We start from the raw sequence: 21,610 nt of genomic DNA, 5'->3' as shown, positions 1-21,610 counted from the left end.
AGTCATGAGTCTTCTCATGACTTTTTTTTTCACCCTCTTTCTTTAGGCTACACTAAAGAAGCCTAACCCTAATTTAGTAAAGCAAACCCTTCCTGTAATAACGCCCTAGGTAAGACTAAGCTAGCTTAGAAAAGACCATAAGAATTTTTTTAATTGAGCCTTTAATCTTTTTCCCCCAGGTGATGTTTTTTTCCTCAGTGCTGAGTACATTATGTAAAAAATAGAAAGATAACCCTTCTTAGGGCATAATTTATCCTTCTCATTGTACACATATACAAAATGATCAGCTGTTATATGGACAGTTCACACAAAGCCTCTTTAGGTTAAATTTAGAACTGCTGCTGAGCATTTCAATATGGTTTACTTGAACATCCTCCCTGAACATAAGTGAAATAGGAATGATGTATCTCATGCCATTTGATGAGTGAAGCTGATCAGCTTAGATGTTAGGAAGGACTCTATTTTCTAAATAATTTTTTGTAAGCTCTTAATATGATGACATCGGCAAGGGTGGGGACAGAGCATAATAAAACATTTGCTGGAAAGTTTTCTTGCCAACTGTTGCATAAATCAATGCTTTGGTATTGCTTCAGGTTCCATAACTAATTTCCTAAAGTGCTCTAGGCTGTGAAATTTTAAACTAAAATGTTTTGGGAGAAATTAAGACCTTGAGATGTGATGCAAGCATTGTCTGAATTATAACTCTCGACACTGTTTGCCATTCTTTCTCAGAATTGAAGCTTGTAGTAGTTAAACGTAATTGTTCTTAATCTCTTTTCTACATGTTTTCTCAGTGGAAACTGTCTAGAAAAAGATAGAGGCAAATATTTAATTCTTTCCTTTCTGTTTCTGACCAGCTTTGTTTGGATTGTGACACACAAGAAGACTGGAACCCAACTCAGGGTCACCATAAAGGTGAAATGAATCTGCTGCATAAAGCTAAAGGAAATGGTATAAGAATTACAGATAAAATAGATGATGAATACAGATTGTCCTTTATATTGTCAGTAATGTCTTGACAATATTTGAAAGACACGGGCATTAATGTTTAATAGTGCTAACCGAGAGCCAAGATAAGGGAGGAAAGTAAAAGCAATGAAATATCCGAGCTGTAAACCTGTGAGGTAATTTAATTGTACTCCTTACCCACAGTAATGGGTGAAAGAAGGTGATGTTTAGTCCTACATGCTTCTGCTCATTACTGGCTATCTATCAAGAGATGGAAGTAACTCCTTTCATCACAGCCACAGATGTGAGTCTAGGTACAGTGAAGATCTTGGATTAAAACACAAAATGAGAGTGATGTGATGGCACACCATTTAAGGACAGAACAGTTAACACATATATGAGAGAACGGGGATGGTTAGCAGAAGGAATAAATGGCACTAAAAGAGAAGGTGCGTTAGAAACTGGCAAACTAAGGTAGGTCTTTGAAATGATCAACAATTTCAGACAAAGAAACTAATTAAGATAAACAAGTGTAGGAGAAGAGATGCCTTTTTGTAGCCAGAAGCAGATCACCCACCATATTGAGAACTTTCTTGGTCTGTGGATAACCTTGGAGAAATCATGCAACAAGATGAGACATCACACAAAAAGTTCTGGGATATAGTGGTGGAGATGAAGTCAAAGGAGAGTTGCTCATGACAAGAAATTCAGTAGGACAGTTTATATCGGATACTTGGTCAGACGAAGATATTGAAGTTGAGGAAGAAACCATAAGAATATGGAAGATTAGGAGTGGGTATAATGAGCAGAAACAGTCATCTGGCAAAATTTTAACTTACTGTTCCTCATGGGAGGGACTTTTCATTCCCTAACTGGATCACACTAGTTGCTTTATGTATTTAGCCCCACAGAAGATGTAGTTCAATGGTGGCCTCTATGTATGGCATAATCCTTTTGATATGAAAACATCATCATCCTAATTGAATTTCCTGACCTTTATCTGGGCATTTGGGTTATTCAGCTGCACCATGATTCTTTTGTCAAATAGATTGCCAGCTGTTCATCTGCAATGTATTTGCTTTAGAAAGACAATCAGCACCAGAACTCGCCTTATTATGATAACTATTCCAGCTGACAAAAGGAAAGCCATTTTAACTACAAAACCAGTAGGAATTCACTGTGCTAATTAGGCTTTGGATCCTTCATTCTAAGGCCTAGCCAAGGACATAAAACATGAGTTATGGATTGAACCCACTTTACTTAGCTGCACCTGTCTTAGTGTAGATAAGTCCTACCTGAACTAGTTCATCCTAGACAGGCAGCCAGAACTGCTTGGACATTAAAAATTACTGTATTTAGGTGGATCTGTAGCCCATCTGATGTTCTGTGATGCTGTGGCTGATTAAAGCCAGATGCTTTATTACACTGCAGAGTTAAGAGAACAGGCAAATGACAAAATACTTGAATACAGACCAAACTGATTGCACCAATAGCAACATCCAGTTCTGGGGTACTTTGAGGGGTATTCATAAACCTGATCTGCTCGTCTCCTCTATATGGGAACTTAGTGGAAAGAACTAGTATTCTGTATAAATACTTCAGGAAATTAAATTTTGGTGTGCTAAATAGTTCTACATCTAGCCTTTTTTTCTACATAAGAAGCCCAGAAAGAATAGACTCAAGGCCTTGAATCAGGTTTCGTAAATTCCTCTCACTTTCCTGGTCTCTCTTTCCCCTATTATGAGAATATATAAAGCCCTAAACTGAAAGTATTGGGACAACTAAGACTGCACATGTTTAGACAAGGCAAGCATTTTCCTGAAGAGGGGCCACAACTCAACCAATCACTCCTCGAATTGGAGAATACTATTCGTTGTGCATCAGCAGCTCTTAGCAGTATAAATGATAGAGACTGCATCTATCCAGACTATTCACTGCAGTAGCTTCCCCTGATCTTTACTTACGGCATGAACTTGAATTGTTATAATTGCTAGAGCAATTTCAGTTTAAGCTGTACTGTGGAGATAAATAAAGGCAGAAATCTGAAGACAGCAGTTACGAACCCCTGTCTGGATGACTCTTGCTAATCATCATGTGACAACAGCAAAGGATCAGAGTAAGAGGAAATAAAACCATGAGACGCTAATATTATATGTGATACATACTATTTCAGCTTTCCTTTGGTTTCCTCAGAGCTCGTTTCTTTTCTGGGTTCTCGGTGCTTATCTTTCTCTGTGTTCAATGCTGGTTTATAATTTTACTTTCAGTACACTTTATTCAGTCCAGCTGAACTCCTATGAACTCTTAAACAGATGAGGGCATTCACATTTGTTCATTAGTTTAAGTAGTGTTCACCTTGCTAATGTTGTAGACTGAAGTAAACCAAAGGCTAGGAAAGAGATGTTCTTCCCTATCTTATCAGGCTGGATTTGTTTAATCCCAAATCTGATTATGGAAATACTATTAAAAAAAATGCATTCTAATTACTAAATGTATTTGAGACAATGCAACAAATTTGTTAAAAACTGTTGGGTTATCTTCAAAACCATCCTATTTTGTAAACTAACTTTCCCAGGTGGTTTACAAAGTGAGCTTGCCCCAGGGTTGTTCTCTCTAGGGGGGACATATTTATAACAATTGATAGGAAGATGCTTGCTCTTTTAAAAAGAACTGAAAGCTGATCAATAGCTTTTTTTTTTCATTTGCCACAAGCTCTGCACATCCGTGTGTGTGTTTGAATGTCTGCAACAGAACAGAAAATGATCCCTAAGAGTGTAAAAAATTATGAACCGTATTTTTCTCTCCACATATTTTTAAAAATAAACTACGTCACTGGTTGAAATCTTTCAAAAACTGAGAGAAAAACTTTATCTTTGTCAACTTGTCCTTCAGATTAGTAGATACATGTTGCAGTAGAAAAGATAAAATTAGAGCCCTAAGTATTTAAACTAATCCCTTGTCTCCTACAGAAAAGGACCAGTCACAAAAATCTACCATTGTTTCATGGCATTTTGGACTCTCTGCAGGCAAAAAGGTCCACTGATACGATCAAAGTCCACATTTTTCAACCCTGTCATTAAGTACTCTGGGAGTTGTCCAAGAAAACCAAAAAGACAATACATAATTTTCTGCTTGATTTAACAGAATATGTTCTTCTCTGAAGAATGAAAATGAGGAGGCCCAGTTTCCTACAGATTTGTATTCTTTGTTCCTTTCTCTGTCCTCTAGTACAATAAATCTCTTCTCTTCTGCTCTCATTTTTCCCTATGAAATGCTTGTTTGTGGTGAGTAGTCCTAAACTATGTGAATCCTGTTCAATTGACTGACACAGTCAGTTCTGCTTATCTTTCCCTCCCTCTACCCAAATACTGATTCTGTATGTGCGTGAATTTTGCAGGGGTTTAATGATCTTCATCTTAAAAGCTTGGTTGATGTTTCCTACTGTGTTCAAAAGCTATTATGAAGTCTGAAAAAACACTCTTATTGCATAAATTTCACTCCCTTAGAAAATGAAATTTATAACTTAGACTCTTACTCTGATTTTTACTGTACTTTCCAGGGGTTTAAATGGTAGAAACTTTCTTATTTGTGCTTCTTTGATAGCCTGGTCAGCAGATATTTTGATAATTATTTTTTCCATTATGCAGCCTACACTATGTTGCATTGAATTTGCTTAGCATATATTACCAAACAACTGCTGGCTATCTGCATTTGAAAAAAAAATTGCCTGAAATGAACTCTGTGCAAGGAAAAGTGGGAGCTGTGGCACAAGATACCTCACTTTTCAGCCTGAGATAGAGAATAAAACAGACTTTCACACTTCCCTATTGCTTGGGTTTGGTTAAAATACTAGTGTAGCATCTTGTATTCCAAATACAGGAGTCCCTGGCTGCAGTATCTGTAGAGGCCTGGATTTTCAAAGACTCTTTCGGTGACCTGACCCTGACCTGCAATGCATACATCTCTGGAATGCTGGCGGGGTTTTGTGTGCAGCTGTTCAGCGAGCCCTTCCTATATAAGTAACTATGAAAGGTTCTGTATAGCTTTTATGCTGAAAAGTATATTTTACAATAAAGCAGCAGTAAGAATGTGGAAATGTTAAGGGAAAACAAGAAAATGGCTTGTTGGAATGTGCATGCCTTTTCCTATGTCAAGCTGATCATTTTTTTAAACCAAAAAGCTCTGTTTCACAATGCATAAATGTATTATTGCATTTAGGTGAGAAATCCAGGAGGTTAAACGCTTCACAAAGATTTTGGCTCCTAACCAGCAGGCATTCTGCAGCATAGTAGCTGGCAAACATTGCCTTGCTGGAGACCCTGCTTCTTCAGATATGTTGATTTTAAATGTTAGTTCTCACTAGCTAGAAATCATGCAGGAGAAAGTTCTGCACTACGTAGTAGGTATTTGAAAATCCCAGTCATCATTTTCTCACGCACCTAATAAAAGCTCCTAGGCAAGCCAAACACTCGCCTAGGATCATTGCTTGCTAGGTTCAAGCTCCTTATAAAAGGAACCTTTCCATAGGTAAAACAAGTTTTCTCATTAGCTGGATCACCTCAACTTAATATAAATACAATGCCTAAGGCATGATTGCAAACTGCTCAGACAAATATTAAAAGAAAAAGCAGAATCTCATTTCCCCTAGAAATTAAATGAGGCAAGGGCAGGACCAGCTTCATCCCTAGCCACTCTGGTCTCTTAATCCACATTACATTTTCAGATCTCCTGACTTGGTCCTTGCCAGTCAAAGAGGTGATGTGAGTCTGCTAGAGCTTGTCAAGTCATAAAAGATAATTCTCCCTATAGCTGAAAGAGATGGGGGGTATGAAGGCAGGAAACAATTTTCAGCTGCTCAGAGCACAGCTTTGGCAGTACAAGGGAGTATTTAATGGCAGTTGATGCCTTCTGGAGAGAGAATTTTCCAGCACACTCAGTGGCAGCCAGGGGAGGCTTCCCATTGCCACAGAACAGCAGGAACAGGGACCTGGATCTAGTGCTGGAGTGAACGAGAATGAGCCCTCTGCTTGCTTATGAAAATTAAAGCTTCAGTAACATAAAGATAGCTGTGAATATCCTGATCTGCTTGAACAAACCTTTCTTCGTACCATCTGCATTACCATACCCCGATCAGTAATGTGACATCAGAGTACTTAAAAAAAATTCCGTTAGTCTGTGTGCCTTTATCTCCAACCCAGACCCATGCACATCGAGCCTCTAATTAAAAAAATTGATCTCTGCAGAGCGTGTATGGCACAGGTGAGGATCCACTGGGCTCTCCCTGTGCTCCCTCTCCAAGCAGTAGCCCTGTCTCCCCGGGTACGGGGCAAGGGGAGGCCAGAGGAGCCATAGTGCCGGGGGGAGCAGAGCCCAGCTCCCAGAGCACCTCCATGGCACCCGGGCCCTGCAGTACCATGCGGCAACTCTCACACTGCTGCTGCCTCACCCTCAGTGTGGAGGCGAGACAGGTCTGCCAGTGGCGGCCCAGGCCTTGCCTGTGGCCTTGGAGAATGAGGTTCAGCCTTCTCCAGCAGGCCTCCACCCTAGGCCGCCATGCTGTGGCTCCCCCCCCAGGAAAGCACCTCCCATGGGCCGCAGTTGCCTCCCCCACCCCAGCTGCTGAGTCTCCTCAATAGGTGAGGGGGGCACAGAGCCCATATATACACATGTACATAGCCTGTCCAGCCGCTTTGGGCTCCTGGAAGAGCTGGCCATGGGTGCAGGTAGAGAGCCTGCCCCTCAGTCACCACGCAGGGCAATACGTGCAGGGCGCATGGCACGGCTCATCCACGGGGTGCATTTGCTTGTCTCCCTCCATCTTTACTGCACAGTGGTGATAGTGCTTCTGTGCAGGTAGCCACAGCGTCACTGACAGGGTGCTGTTTTGGGCATGTTGTGTGTTGCCAGCACTCCTGTGGTTTAAACTCTTCCTTGGGATCGTACTGGTGAAGCCTAACCCTGCCCCAAAGGCTCGGCTCCCAACAGGCACGGCCTAAGGCAGAGCTGCACAGTAACAGGGCGTTATTATCTTCGCTCCACAGGAACTTGCTCAATGACTACTATTGCGAGCAGAACAAAATGTCACAGTAAATAAATCATGGTGAAAACTTGTCCACCCCAAGAAAGCTGTGTCTCCCTGGGGCAGGCGCCCTTCTCTCCCCCCAGGCAGCCTGTGTTTGTGACAGGCCCAAAATGCCAGGATGCCAACCAGTCGCCTGGCCTTTTTGTGAGGAACGGGGGGGGGGGAGGAACCCTTCTCCCACCATCCCAGCCCCGCCCGGGGGAAGTGCTCTGCCTTGGCTGTGCTGCAGGAGGCCGAGGCGTGCACCCAGGTGTGGGCAATCCATGCTGCCCACAGCCCTTCCACTCCCAGCAGGGCAGGCAGGCAGGCAGGGCTGGGGGGATCTGGACACCTTTCCAGAGAGGCTGCAGTAAATGGTGACTGTTGTCTTGAAAATAATCACAATCTCATAACAGAAGCTTACTTACTTTTCTAACAGGAAAGCGTTAAATTGGAAGTCTCTGGGAGCACAAGGACAATATATCTGGAGCTGTAAGTTTTGACTCTCCCCTGTGCGTTGCCATTCCTGTTTCCTGAGCTTTGGAGGAGAATGAGAGGGAGTCTTGGGCCTACGCCTGCAACTGACCACTGCCAAATATTAAATGAAGTGGGCAGGCAGGCAGGCAGGCTCAAGGACTAGCCTCAGTCGTTTGTCGAGAATTTTTAGCAAGCTAAGAATGAGTTACAGTTACTCTTAAAAGTGAAATATCCTAAAAACCCTAACTAAAACCTGCACTTTACCCCATTTACTTTCTGCTGAAAGTCTCTTTTTTGGTGTAGAATATTAAATACATTCTTAGCTTTTAAAATCTAGTTTATACTGATGCCAAAATGTTCTGGTTTCTTGCTGACTTTTAATAATAATATTGTTTTTCTTCAGAAGCTAAAAGACTCCTGAGAATAAACAAACCTCAAAGCATTAACATTTGTTTTTATGTTTGGCTAATGTTAACCTTTTGTACTTTCCCACAAATGCTGATTGAGAGTTATGTCTGTCACTACCACTTTGGGATAATTTGTGTTCTGCCCTCACTCTTGGTTTTCTTTTTCTTTTTTTTTTTTTTTCCCTGTAAATGTATTTTCTGTGCCTTATGTGGAATAACTAGAGCAAAGTCTTTGATGTTCACATGTGTATCTCTGCATAAGTATGCCCATTTTGGTGATGCTCTTTCCCTGTATAGATCAGAAATCCTAGTCAGAATCCATGATGGGTAGGATACCACATTCAGAGGGATTATCCAGAAAATGATTTGTCTTTTTTTTTCTTGTAGTTCTTTTGCTTTTAGGATTACAGCCACAAATTGAAAAAATGGAATGATTGTTAGTGTAATATATTTAAATTTGGGTAGTATCTATGGCTCTACATTTATATGTGTTTTTTGAAGAACTTACTCATCAGGATGTGCTGTATGAAAACTTCTAGGAAATAGTGCTGATACATGATTAAACCATTATAAGTTTCTAATTAAAAAATGAAGATCGGTCTTTAACTTCACTGTCTTATAACCCCATCTTTGTTGATGGCTTGGTTTTGCAGCATCATTTGCAGTATAATTACTGCTGGTGAATTCTCATTAGTTGTAATGAGAGTATGGTGTGTTTGTAATGCAAGTTTACAGAGAAGGAAGGAAAGGGAATGTTTCAGAACATCATTGTAATTCTGCATTTCCCTTACATGTTCAGTCCACAGTATCTTTAATTACTTCTGCACTATGTTAATTTCTGGCGGATTTTAGTGGGAGAAAGAGCTCTTAGATGGTGTTGAAAGCTACAAGTACTCCAGTTGTAATTGAGGGTCAGATCCTTGTCAGTTCTAGTCAGTGAAAATACCCATTAAGGTAGTATTCTACTACTATGGTTCCCTCAAACTGTGCCTTAAGTGATTCTTACTGTGTATCTTCAGATAGCCTGAATTTACCTGAGCCTTCAGAAGCCTTTTGCAAGTATGTAATAATGTGGTAAAAGGGAAAATACTGCAAAGAATTAGAAACTAAGTAGGATAACAGAAAGCAAAAGCAGGAATGGAGTCAAAAAGCAAAATCGCTTAACGTGCTCTTGCAGGTTTTGCTATACTAGCTCTTTCTGAATGCTAAAAATGTAAACAAAAAAATAGATTAATCACTTCATTAGGTAAGTGAAAACTAAAAAAAACAAACCCCAAAGCACTGAATGTACAAAGTTATCTGATCCACTTACAACACTTGAGTTCTTGTAGGCAGGTGGCTTCTTGTGTCTGAGCCACAGGCCACTCAGGGCAGGACTTGCATCAGAGCAGTAAGTGACCAAGAAGCACAAGGCAAAAAAATTTACTTGCATATGGTATTGACAGTGCTATTCTTTCCAAATGGCATTCACAGCAATTATTTAACAATGACCACAGCCCAGATTTGTAAATGTATTTAGTATCCCCTGGAGAAAACAGTGTGTAGGAGGGGGGTGGGAGGGTGTGTGTGCCTGCATAGTTTTTGAAGTGTGAATTATATTCTTTCTCTTCTTATTCTTTAATGTGTATCAAGGCAGAGGAAAGCAAATTAAACCTTTGGTAGGAAGAGAATGATGCCAAAACTAAGACTTATGTAAACCAATAGGATGCATTTCCCTGGAATGATGTGTAGTTTTAAGTAATCTCTGATGAAAGGGAAATTGCTACTAAAGCAGCTCAGAGGTATGAGGAATACATAAAGTCTTCCACAAAAAGTGAGCCTAATAGACCGGGCAGTTTAGAGATGATAAATCATAAACAGAAATCTATGTAATTACTTCTTGGCTGGTGTTGAACCAAGATACTGGACTGCTGAACTGATCCAACTTGGCAATTTGGCATTCTTATGCCCTTATTCCAGTTATTTTAAATCTAAATCTTAAAGGTGGAAGGGAGTACCTGTCTAGAAGTTCAGGAAACATATTTTTGAAATATGGATGCTTATACATCTAAACCAGATATGGAGGAGGAGAAGTAACTGATTAAAACTGTTGCACAAGCTTCCAAATTCATTAGCTAGTGGCAGTGTTTAAATCAATTATTAAATGTATAGGGTGAAATATAGGAATGCTTTACTGTATCCTTTTTCTTTAGTAGCATTTGAATAGTGCTATTTTTCTTGTTTGTTTTGTCTTGTTCCATGCCAGATGTTCTTATCAGGGAAAACAATGGTGGTGTGTTTTAATATTGATGAGTTGATTCTCCTGGGAATAATAGTATATCTACCTTTTCAGAATACAAATTGTGAGAGGTTTTTTATAGTGTAATTACCATAATGCATTGAATTTTAAGTGCAACTCTTTAAAACTGTGGAAAGAACTTTTTGTTTATTATCTTTCTCCTATCTACTTTGAGCAACTCTCATTTTAAAACTGTGTACTGTGTTTTGGTGGCCTGTAAAAAGTAAACATGTAGATCACCAGAGGTATTGAGTAATCTTGTCAAAGTAGCATATGCCTTAGCACCTTATAAACTATTAAATAATCATAATATTTCTCTTTCCGAGGCTAATCGTTTATTCATTTAAACAATTGTAGGGTAATTAAAGTACCTTGCTTTAACTTTTTTTTTTCCCGCCCCCCCTCCAGAAGCTTGAACTTTGAAGTCCTGAAATTCTAAATGGTTTGGTGATGAGCTGCGCTTGCCATGCAGGCAATAAAAACGGTGGAAAAAGAAGTGACTTTTATAAAGGAAATACTTTTCACGGAATCCTTCCTAAAGAAACAAGAGTGCGGCAGGAGCCCGGAGAGCCGGCGGCTCCGCGAGCAGCAGCCATTGGAAGGAGCTGTCTGCGGCTCTCAGTGCTGTACTGAGCATGTCCCAGCGGAGCCCACTGCGAGCAGCACATTATGCAAAAAGGCAGCTCTAGCAGATGGGAGAGAGGCACAGCAAGCGTTTGCTTCGCTTGCATCACCACCGCTTGAAAACAAATCTGCATCGCTAGAGGGGATCTCGCCGGCAGGCCAAAGGAATGAAATCCGGGAGCATGGCTTGATTGCTGAAGGTGTCGCGCTGCGAAAAATCATGGGGAATCAAGATGGGAAGCTAAAGAAAAATACAGGTGATGTGCATGAAGGAGAGGATGCCTCTGGGCCCAAGGATACAGACGGCACAAAGAAGGTATCGGGAAGCAGAAGGGGACTGGGGAAGCATGCAAAAGGAAGTGAATCCGGTAAGAAGAAGGGTAAGTCGGACTCGAGGGCCTCGGTGTTTTCAAATCTGAGGATCAGAAAAAATCTGTCTAAGGCTAAAGATGGGAATAGTAGTTCACGGGAGGATGTTTTGGAAAGCCAGGCCTTGCAGGCTGGAGAGCTGGACAGTACTCATTCAATTGTAACCAAAACTCCAGATATAAGCATCTCTGCGGATGAAGGGGGTCTCTCAGACACAGATGTTGAACATTTTGAAATCAGAAATGAAACTGTCCCAGCTGCTGCGGAGACACAGGATGGACAAAGGACCAGCTCTGGCTCCGATACGGATATATACAGTTTCCATTCAGCTACGGAACAAGAGGATTTGCTTTCTGATATCCAGCAAGCTATTAGACTGCAGCAGCAGCAGCAGGGGGCAATTAACGCTGGAACTGAGGACCTTGTCACCAAAACAATGGGCCGACACATGGCTAATTCGCAAGCAGCCCCCTTAGATTTTGAACGGTTTCTTTCAGTAACCACCACTGACAAAGAGAGGAGCCCAGACACCGAGGGGGCTTTTCCAGCGATATCTGAAATTGCAGAAAAGATTCCCATCTCCTGTGCAACTGAACATGAACTGAAAGAAGCAGTAAATGGCACAGGCTCTCCTGGTAACGGCTTATTTGAAACAGAAGAACGTAAGCTATTGATTGAGGAACCAGAACAGCTCGTTGCTGGAGTGGATGCTGGAGCTAGTGAACTAGAAGAAGATCTAAATAGAACTGTGGTAGAAAATGGGTCTCTCACACACAGCTTCACACAACCTTTTCCAACCTCGGTAGCAGATGCTGAGACTAAAATTGCTGAAGTGCAGGCTGTTGATTTGCAGAGCTCAGAAACAGAGGATGGTATTTCAGATGCAGGCCATGATCATGCTGCTGAGACTCAGGAAGGGAAACCCACTCTGTCAGCCAGTCAAGAGGACCTGCATAATGATTTAACCACAGAAATGAAAAATGGCATTTTGTCCTCCGAGGGGACAGCAGGCAGTCCAATGCTTGCTTCCCGATGCTTTAAGCCCTATCTAATTAATCCTTGTTACATCAAAACCACAACTAGGCAACTGAGTTCTCCCAACCATTCACCATCTCCCTCCCCATCCCAGAGCCCGCTTTTTACAAGGAAGCAGGAGTCCTTCCACAAAAAAGAAAAAGTCTCTGTCAAAAAGCAGAGGTCTGCTAGTTTGGCAGGTTTATTTAGTCGTTCAGCAGACTGGACAGAAGAGGTATCTAATCACAAATGTGAGATAACGCAGAAGGTGGGCTCTGCAGGCTACTTGGAGCACAAGGGGTTTAGAGAGAAATTTCAAACAGAAAGAGTGCCTTCGACTCATTCAAGAAAGTCCTCAGGGGTGCAGGCTTCTACAGAGACGTTTCCCAATGTCTTTTCAGGTGAGTGACATGTATTAAGGTTTTTTCCAGAGAGTCTTTGAAAATATATTTAAAATACTTGAATGCAGTCCTTTGCAGGTACTAGTGTCTTTACTTGTGCTGACAGTTTTAAAATCGAAGGCCTGATCTTACAAACACAGTCGCATTTCATTAATGAGCATAGCCTCTCTATTCAGTGTCAGCCTGGCAGTACTGCCAGTAAAGGAAGTGCGTAACTCTTTGAAGTTTTTCTTTCTGCTTTTCTCCTTTGTCTAAATCCTGTAGGAAAAGGCTGGATGCCTGAAATTATTCTTGTTGAAAAATGCTAAGAGCTGCACTGTTTTAGGCAGACCATCTCTCGGCATAAATAGATCTTTTGGATGTGAAGCTTTCTGTAACTGTGATCCTGTTTGGGGTTTTCTTGTGCTAGGAGCTGTTCTGATGTACTGTAAATATTTGAGAGCTGCACCTGGTGTTAGACTGAGGCAGTGATGAGGATTTGCTTAGTACAAAGAGGAAAAAGCCATGCAAGCACAGATGGACAGCACTACAGAAAGGAACCCATTTCCCCTTCAGAAAGGGGAACGGGGAGGAGAAGAAAATGCTAATGACTTGAAAAGACAGCATAAAATGGAGAAGAGAAGGGAAACTGTGGGTAGTACAGTTTGGTAGCTCTGGCCAGCTGCTGCTCAGGCTGCTTAAGGTGACTCATTCAGGAAAGCATTCTTTTACCTTGCCTGTTAGGCAGCTTGCATTTACTCCTAAAGGCATAGGAATATAGAGTTTACAAATGAAACAGTGTGAATAGACGGTTATATTTTCCTGCACGTTGAGGTTATTTGCCCCTTTCTCTTCCCCCTATCTGAAGTTTCTATATAAAGCTAATGTATTCACAAATAGAGAAGGCCTCTGCCACATAGGAGGTATTTATACAGAGGAAATATATTCCATTTATTTTTCAATTTTAAGAAGACTGTAGAACTAAGGGAATACAGAGAACATGCCCTATTAGCAAGCATTACAAGATTAAAACAGTTGAATCTATAATCAGGTTTGTTTTGAATGGAAGTCTGTTCTAGATGCGTGAGCACACTAACCACATATGTACGGGAGCTATTTAGAAAAAATGCAGTGAGAATGTTTTTGTCCTTTTATGAAAACTAAACAAAGTATGATTTATGAAGGGAGCAATGACATAATTTAAAAATCACATGTAAGAAAACAGTTAAGCCATCAACAGCTGTTTTGCATAAAAAGACTATCTTGTTTTATACTGTAGATTTTAAAAATTATATAACTTGTAATTGTTTGCATTCGTAGTTGCTTTCTTTGTGCATATTCTGCTCTGCTTGACATCATAGTAATACTGGTGAATGAACCTGGCTGGAAAAAGAAATTAAAATTAGAGGCTTTTTTGCAAAGCAGCTAACTCCAGGAGTTTGAAATACTCAGGTAAAGCATTAACATTATTTTCCAGATTCAAATTGCAAGAATACTTTCATTCTTCAGTAGTTTTGAACAGGAATCCCCAATTTCAGTCTTGAAAATTAGAATTCAAGTCTTTAACACAAAAAAGTCAGTCCCCTCTACAGGAGACCAGCCCCCTGTGAAGTGAGCTGAATCTTTTTTGTGTGTTTTAAATCCCTTCTGCCTGTTTTCTTAGCTTTAATTTCAGACATACCTATCTAAAGTTTTACAACTTGAGGTGATCCCTACTTTCAGATTTATAGCATGTAAAAAGCACACTTTTTTTTTTGCTATCAACATTTGACAGCTTATGAACACCTCCGAGAGCAAAGCTTTTAATTGCATCCTCACTAATTAGACTTTCTTCTTTATGGTGGTGCTCTGATGGAAATAAGTTTTATTTGGCGAACTTCAAGAGCATGGATTTACTTTTTAGAAACCTGTTTTCCAGGGGACAGACTGCTTCACATTTCCTCACGAGGTTTTGATTTATTTATTAATAATTTTTGGTTTATTCTGTTTTCCCACCAATGCTTTAGACTGTTATTGTGAAGGGACAAATGTCCAATGCAACAGTAGTTCTGTCTCTTATGGAAATTACAGTGACCCTCATTTGCATGTACATACCAGCTGTCCTCTAGGCAGAGGACAATTATACCTTTCAGTTCATGCAGAAAAGCTTGAAATGAGGGAACTGGAATTGATGTGGTAACACTTCATCTCTTTTTGATCATTCTTCTTATTTTCAAAAATATATTTACAAGCTGAAAATTACCAAGAATATAGAAATAACAACTAGTGTACATGAAAAAGGGAAATTAAGATTAGTGTTCCCACAGATTGGCTGTCATTGCTGCAAGAGTAGAAACACCTCTTTATTTAAACCAGTCTTCAGGGCAACAATTACAGAAATAATTTTCTTGTAATCTGAATACTGCTTTTGAAAAATATTGTATTTTAATTGCATGCATGAGATGCATCAATTATGGGAATACCATCAGTCTTTTAGAAATAACATTCCTTATAGTGCCTCATTTCTATCTTTAAAAAAACCAAACCAGCTTCTTGCCTAGAGCATTAAATCCCATCTTGCTGTGCAGTGACTGCAGTGTTGTTCTGCATTTCTAACTAGAATCAAGTAAAATATTCCACAATGCTTTCGTCATCGATTTTAATGACAGCAGGTTCTATGCAGATGACTGGCCTACTTTTGCGCTATGTTGTGGTTTGGCTATGTGCCATTTGGTTTTCACAATGATCCATATGAACTCTTCCATGGCTGTTTTAATGTAAAATGTAGGTGGCAAACAACTGGAATGGTAGGGACTTTGCATATTTTAATTTTGCTTTACGTAAGAAATAAGTAAAGTATGGTATTTCAAACGTGATGCATTGGCTAAGAATGTGGTGGGGTCGAACTTATGGGCATTTTGTAATTCAGGCATCAGATCTATTTCTTTTGTGATGAGGACAGATGTATTTGAAATTGCAGTGACAGTAATTACAAGTTCTAGATTACCTGATGCACAGTGGAGCCAGGGCTTTTATGTTGTTGTCCCAGGAGGACAAGAGCCGAACCTGAATGAATAGGGTTGGCTCTCTCACTTCGTTGTGTGGCAATGAATAATTTGCACTAACATTAAGAGAGTATCTTAGTGGGAAAATGAAACTGATGTTTCCAAACATTGACATAACTGAAAGAGAAGAGCTAATAGATTGATTTAATCCTGGCATTAATTTGAGAGCAGTGATTGCAAAGGAGCTAGTAAGGGTGTTTGTTATATAAACTGAGTATAAGAGTCCTGTCAGCTGCCCCAGATGGTAATTAAGGTTGACCCAGTCAAACCCATGCCCTTTCTAATCTCTGTTGGCTGGCTGTAATACACTTGCTGCATGAATCTCTTTCAAACAGATCATTTAGCTTTAAATTTCTCTTCAAAGATTTGTATTTGCCCTGCTGTAGCTGTAAACAGGAGACAAACAAACAAAAAGTTCTGGTTACCATAAAACAAAACCTGAAGTCACCCCCATGCTTGCGTGCTCACGGCTCTCTGATCTCCATGGAGTGCCGGCCTGCTTCTCACAAATCTCGCTGTCATCTGCACCCACTTGCAGTTCCAGCGTAGCGTCTGCAGGCCTATACAAGGGTCTTGGTGACCTTTGTATATGTATGTGAAATGTATGTATATGTATAAGGATGTGAAAACTTGAAAAAATAGGACGAAAGTTTGTGTCTGAGACATAAAGCAGATGGTGTTAGATACTTTTTCAAGGTTTTGTTTCATTCTGATTCATGTGATAATGCACACAATATGGATTGTATCTATTGACATCCTGAAGAGACTATTTATTTTGGAGCTGTTATTTGACTACTTATGGTTTACTGTTACACTGATGATTTTTGTTAGCAGTAATACAAATGTGTCTTTTATCAGATGGCGGGGCAGTGCAGCCTCCTCTAGCTAAGGGAGCTGCCTAACAGCAACCCTTCATGTGATATGGGATCATGAGTGTTGCTAGTAAGCATCTGAAGGGAAAGATCCTCCTCTTTTTGCCTAGGATCCAAACACCAGGGGTGGGGGGAGAAGAGCTGCAATACTGCACTCCAACTACAGTAAAACCTGTTTGAAAATGGGCTGCAATATGTTATTGAAAGACTGCTGAGTGCTAGTAAGTTGCTTTCATGTTACTGCGCCAGCACTGCAATATGGGAATCGGAGCAACATGAGTAATGTCACGGGAATGCAGTGCTGCCACAGGCTTGTTTTGATGGGGTCTCATGATTAATGCTTTGATCTTTATCTAGAACTTCACTGGGAGTACAGTTTTTGGTCATGGGGTTGAGTGGCTGCATCTCTTCTCCTGAGCAGCTGCCCTGTTCTGAGGTCTGACCGGCAGCCTGACGTGTGTCTGGAGTAGAAATGTGTTGTCCTGGATGCCTTCTGGTCACTTTTGGTGTGCAAACAGGGAAAGGAAAAGGGACAGTTTATAGCTGGAGGTCCATGCATCTCTGCTTGGATCCGAGACATAGTACCAGTATAATATCCATCACACGTGGGATCTGGCTAGAGCTGGTCATTAAAGGACATTGTGTGCTTCAGTGATTTAATTTCTCTGAAAAGAACAGTGGATTATTTCAGTGGGAATCATAGACTCATAGAATCATTTAGGTGGGAAAAGACCCTTGGGATCATCGAGTCCAACCATCAGCTCCACTCTACAAAGTTCTCCCTTACACCATATCCCTTAACACCTCATCTAAATGACTCTTAAACACATTCAGGGATGGTGACTCCACCACCTCCCTGGGCCACCTATTCCAGTGTCTGACCGTGAAGAATTTTTTCCTAATGTTCAGCCTAAACCTACCCTGCTGCAGCTTGAACCCATTCCCTCTTGTTCTATCGCTAATTACCTGTGAGAAGAGACCAGCACCAACCTCTCTACAATGTCCTTTCAATTAGTTGTAGAGAGCGATGAGGTCTCCCCTCAGCCTCCTCTTCCTCAAACTAAACAGTCCCAGCTCCTTCAATCGCTCCTTATATATAGTTATATATATATGAGTAGTTATATGGAATTTAAATTTGAATATATTTCTTGTATGTAATTGTGCTTTATTATTTGTTAAAATATTTAGAAATTATTTAATAGCCTGGAGGGGGGTGGTTTGTCCATTGGGTTTTTTGTGGGGTTTTTGGGGTTTTTTTATTATTTTATTTTTTAAAACTGTGCATAGGCTGCCTCTTTGCAGAGAAAGCTCTGTTCCTTGAAGCAGGCCTCACCTTTTTCTCCATAATAAACTTGGAGTTGAAAAGCACGTCCAGGAGTATTTTAGGCTGCCTGAATATGAGGGATCAAGCTCTAATGTGAATCATGGTGAATGCTAGTTAGCCAAGGCATTTTGTTTGTGCTGTAGTTTAACCGAGCTCAGGATATGGCCAAGTGTATTCCTTATAAACTACTCCTGCCAAAATTTGGACTTACATAAGGAATAGTGGTGATGAAGCGCATATGTGTAGGTGTTCCTGTGACTGTGGCTTTGATTATTTTTAGGTACATTTAAAAGCATCATTCTGTAGCGGCTAGGTGGAATACGAAAGTTTCTGGAAACTTACTTTTAGGCACACAGTTTATCTTTTGAGGGGATGAGGTGAGCTGATACAAAGCGAACAGGGCAGAAGCAGTGAGAAGCTGTGAAAGGAACGCGATGGAAGGATGTGAGGGCTTTACATTGTGTCACCTCATTCCTCCTTCTTCATATGATAATACAAGGCCAGTTGCATTTCATTAAGTGTTTTAGAAAAGACAGAAAAGTGGGTTCAGGAGCTGTGTCACACAATTATTTCCTTTAAGTGGCAGCAACTTCCTGCATTCCTACATTGCAGTTCATGTGAAGAAAGTTAGGGATCACAAGATGGTCTGTGTTACCATGAGTACAAAATGACATTTCCTCATTTTATTTCCGTATTGCTGCTGTCCAGAATAAGTTTCCTTCACATTGACGGAAATGGCTAGGCTTTCTGACCACGAATAAGAAGTGGATTATGTTTTCTGATGCAAAACCTTACTCAGTTCTCGGATAAATACAGAACATGACTTCTTTCATCTGTAGATACACAGATGATAGAACCCATTAAGTCAGTTAGCAGTTTTGCTACAGTAAGAAGCCATGCTTATGGGATTGTTTGTATGTGTGTGTAAACAATGTCACAGTTGTAAAAGTAAATCCTAATATACATAAAATTAAATGGAAATATATACATACAGAAGAAGTACAAAAATGTCTGACAATTTAATCTTCTTGGTATGTTGACATATGCAGCTAAATAGCGGCAGGTAAGCCTAGTCACAAATGGAATTTATCATTGAGACATTCTTATTTGTCAGTAAAAGTATGAATTGTTTGGTCTCAGGATCTGTATGAAATTAATCAGGAGCACCAGAGCTCTGAACTTGGTATGAATTTGAATCAGAAGGAAGGATAGATAACTTTACTGTGGAACTAATTACAGGAGGCAGCTTTCATTCTAGACTTTATTTGATGCCAAGATCTGGCTCAGATGTGCTGTGAAGATACGTAATGGGTAGTACGTATTCCTCTTCCTTGCACTGATAAAGAAAAAATCACTGTACAAAAGAACTCAGTGCTGCAGTAACAGTATAATTAACCACACTGACATCTGCTAACAGTCATGGAAGAAAAGGTGGTTTTCATTAAAAAAAACGGGGGGAGGGGCAAAACCAAAACATTGTCTTCATAATAGAGGGCGTGTATCTAAACACTATTTTGTCATGCAAAGAGTCAAGGCAATACAATGTGCTGAGAAAAAGCTGAGGGACATATCTGATTACATCTACGAAAGAACATGAAGGTCCAGTTATAGCAAGGGAGATGTGCTTAGGTTTTATTCAGATGAAGTCTAGAAGAACATCTCTGCACAAATATACGGATGTGCATATATATTTTTTTCATGGAAGGTAGTTCTAATTTTCTGCTTTTCCTCTTTCTTCATCTTACCCGTTTTTATTTATGGATACAAAGAAGAAAAGCTTTTGTACATTGTGATAGTTATTAAAATATCAGCAGTTACTGAAGTTGGAGGAGCTTGTCAGAGCTTCGGTGCACAGGTCCTGGAGAGGAAAGAAAGCTAAGGCATGCTGGGACTCTAATGAGTAGGTTGAAAGAAATTTGTTATTTGTGTCCCACTTCAGAGGCTTGCTAGTTCGGTTCAGTTGTGTTTTGTGACCTGTAGCTGCTTGAGCAAATACTTGGATTTACTTCTAAGGTAGAGATTGGCCAGACTGTATTAAATGTCAAATGAAATCTAGAACCCTTGGGAATAAAGAAGTTTTACAAAATTGGCTTTGTGTGTGTATCAGTTTGGACTGACAAAAGATGCTGTTAGTAGTAGCTGCCCAAAAAGACATCAGAGGAGCTTCTTACTTTAAAGAGCTAGGCAGAAATAATTGTAGCTTTCCAGCAGTCTGTGAGAACCTGGCATGGAATACCGCATTCACATCGCAAATCACCACAGAAACTAAAAGGGTAAAGACGGGCAGAATTAAATACTTGCTGAGAGGAACCTAAGCACCTGGAAGACACAGTATGAAAGTTGCCAGAGATGCATACGGTGTCTTAAAGATTCAGTAGGCAGACACGTATAGATTATCTTTATCATAACCTGCTATAATTAGGAAAGCTTTAGTAACATACTTTTGTAATCTGCAATAATACTGCATTAGAACCTGAAGAGGTGAAAGGAGACATGCCATATAATGTTGTGGGAGGGTGCACCTTGTTTATATTTTTAGAAAGACATTTTGTACTATGTACCACAGCTGTATCATAGTTGGAGAATTGTTTGGTATTTTAAAACTTCAGCTTTTTAAAGATATTAATGACATATAAGATTTAGTCTTACCTTTCACTATATATATATAAAAAATATATATAAATATATAGAGAGAAAGGTAGGGATAAAAGCATAGTTTAATACTTTGTGTCAGCTTATCCTGGTATACGTATGTCATATATCAGAAAATTCAGTGTGGGGGAAAGGTGTAAAATCTTAGTCACTGTGGAAGCAAAATTTCAAGGACCTTAATGCTCAAGTTAGGGAGACAGAATGCCTAAGAGACTTGCTAATCTGCAAGAATTCTAAAAGCACTGTCACAGGTCATCACAAATATATTTTGAAGCTCTGGTGACAGCAAAGTTAGAATACCTGCTTTTTAAAAAAGGTGTAATATTGTTGTTATTGCAAATAATCCAGACAATTTTAGTCGTCTTATTTTGACTGCAGCAACAAGCAAGGTTTTGAAACGAATCTTGAAGGAGGAATTATAAGATATAATTAGGTATTGGGTATATGATAAAAGGGTAAAGAAAAATGGAACAAAACACAGCACGGTTTTAGCAAAGATCAGTAAGACTGCATTGATAGCTTTTATGTACAGCTGCTTTCTAGACAAAGCCAAGAGTGGTAGGAAGGAGTTCATCTGGATTTCCGTAGAAAATGGCAACACTGCAAATCACTTACACAAAGAAGAAAATTATTGGTGGCTTTGATAAGGAACATTGTAGTGTTACTTCTCTTCCACCAAAGAGCAACAGCTTCTTTTTGGTCTATTTCTACCTAGTGATATGATAGGCGTGGTCAGGCTGTGGAAGTTTATTCCATGATTAATGCAAGAGTGGAGCTGGGTCCTGACCTTTGTCCTGACATTAGTGTTTGCAGGACTCAACCTTTTCATCACCAGGTGAAATCTGCAGTAAACTTTTGTCTTTCTGTATTATAATACAAATTTCAAAATTAAGAACTGCACTGGCATTATGAGTTCATTTATCAGGACCAAGGTTTGCATTAATCAGTTTTTGACCTGTCTCCTCCTGCCTTTTCCAGCATGATTTGTGCAAGTATAGCATATGGTTAAGTAGTCTTTTAACAGGTCATTGGGGGTATGCTGAAATTGGTGTTGTTGCCATGTCTCATAGCCAGCACAAGTGGAGCAAGCTGTTTTAAATACAGCTGCTTGATTCGATTATGGGATACTAGGGATAAAGAGTGAGATGGATTGGGTTTTT

At 40.0% G+C, this 21,610-nt stretch overlaps 1 protein-coding gene across 1 annotated transcript in view; it reads left to right on the top strand.

Annotated features, from left to right (window-relative positions):
- The first annotated feature begins 7,428 nt into the window (after window positions 1-7,428).
- Window positions 7,429-21,610, top strand: part of FMN2 (formin 2) — a 164,804-nt gene continuing 150,622 nt past the window's right edge. The window contains exons 1-2 of the mRNA XM_074580022.1: window positions 7,429-7,501; window positions 10,580-12,579. Of these exons, the coding sequence (XP_074436123.1) occupies window positions 10,638-12,579 (1,942 nt within the window). The 5' untranslated portion in view covers window positions 7,429-7,501; window positions 10,580-10,637. The remainder of the gene's footprint in view (window positions 7,502-10,579; window positions 12,580-21,610) is intronic.

This window comes from Larus michahellis, chromosome 3, assembly GCF_964199755.1.
Source record: "Larus michahellis chromosome 3, bLarMic1.1, whole genome shotgun sequence".
In the NCBI taxonomy this organism is placed as follows: Eukaryota; Metazoa; Chordata; class Aves; order Charadriiformes; family Laridae; genus Larus; species Larus michahellis.
Note: the sequence above shows the minus strand (reverse complement) of the source record. Positions and strands in the feature narration are given on the sequence as shown.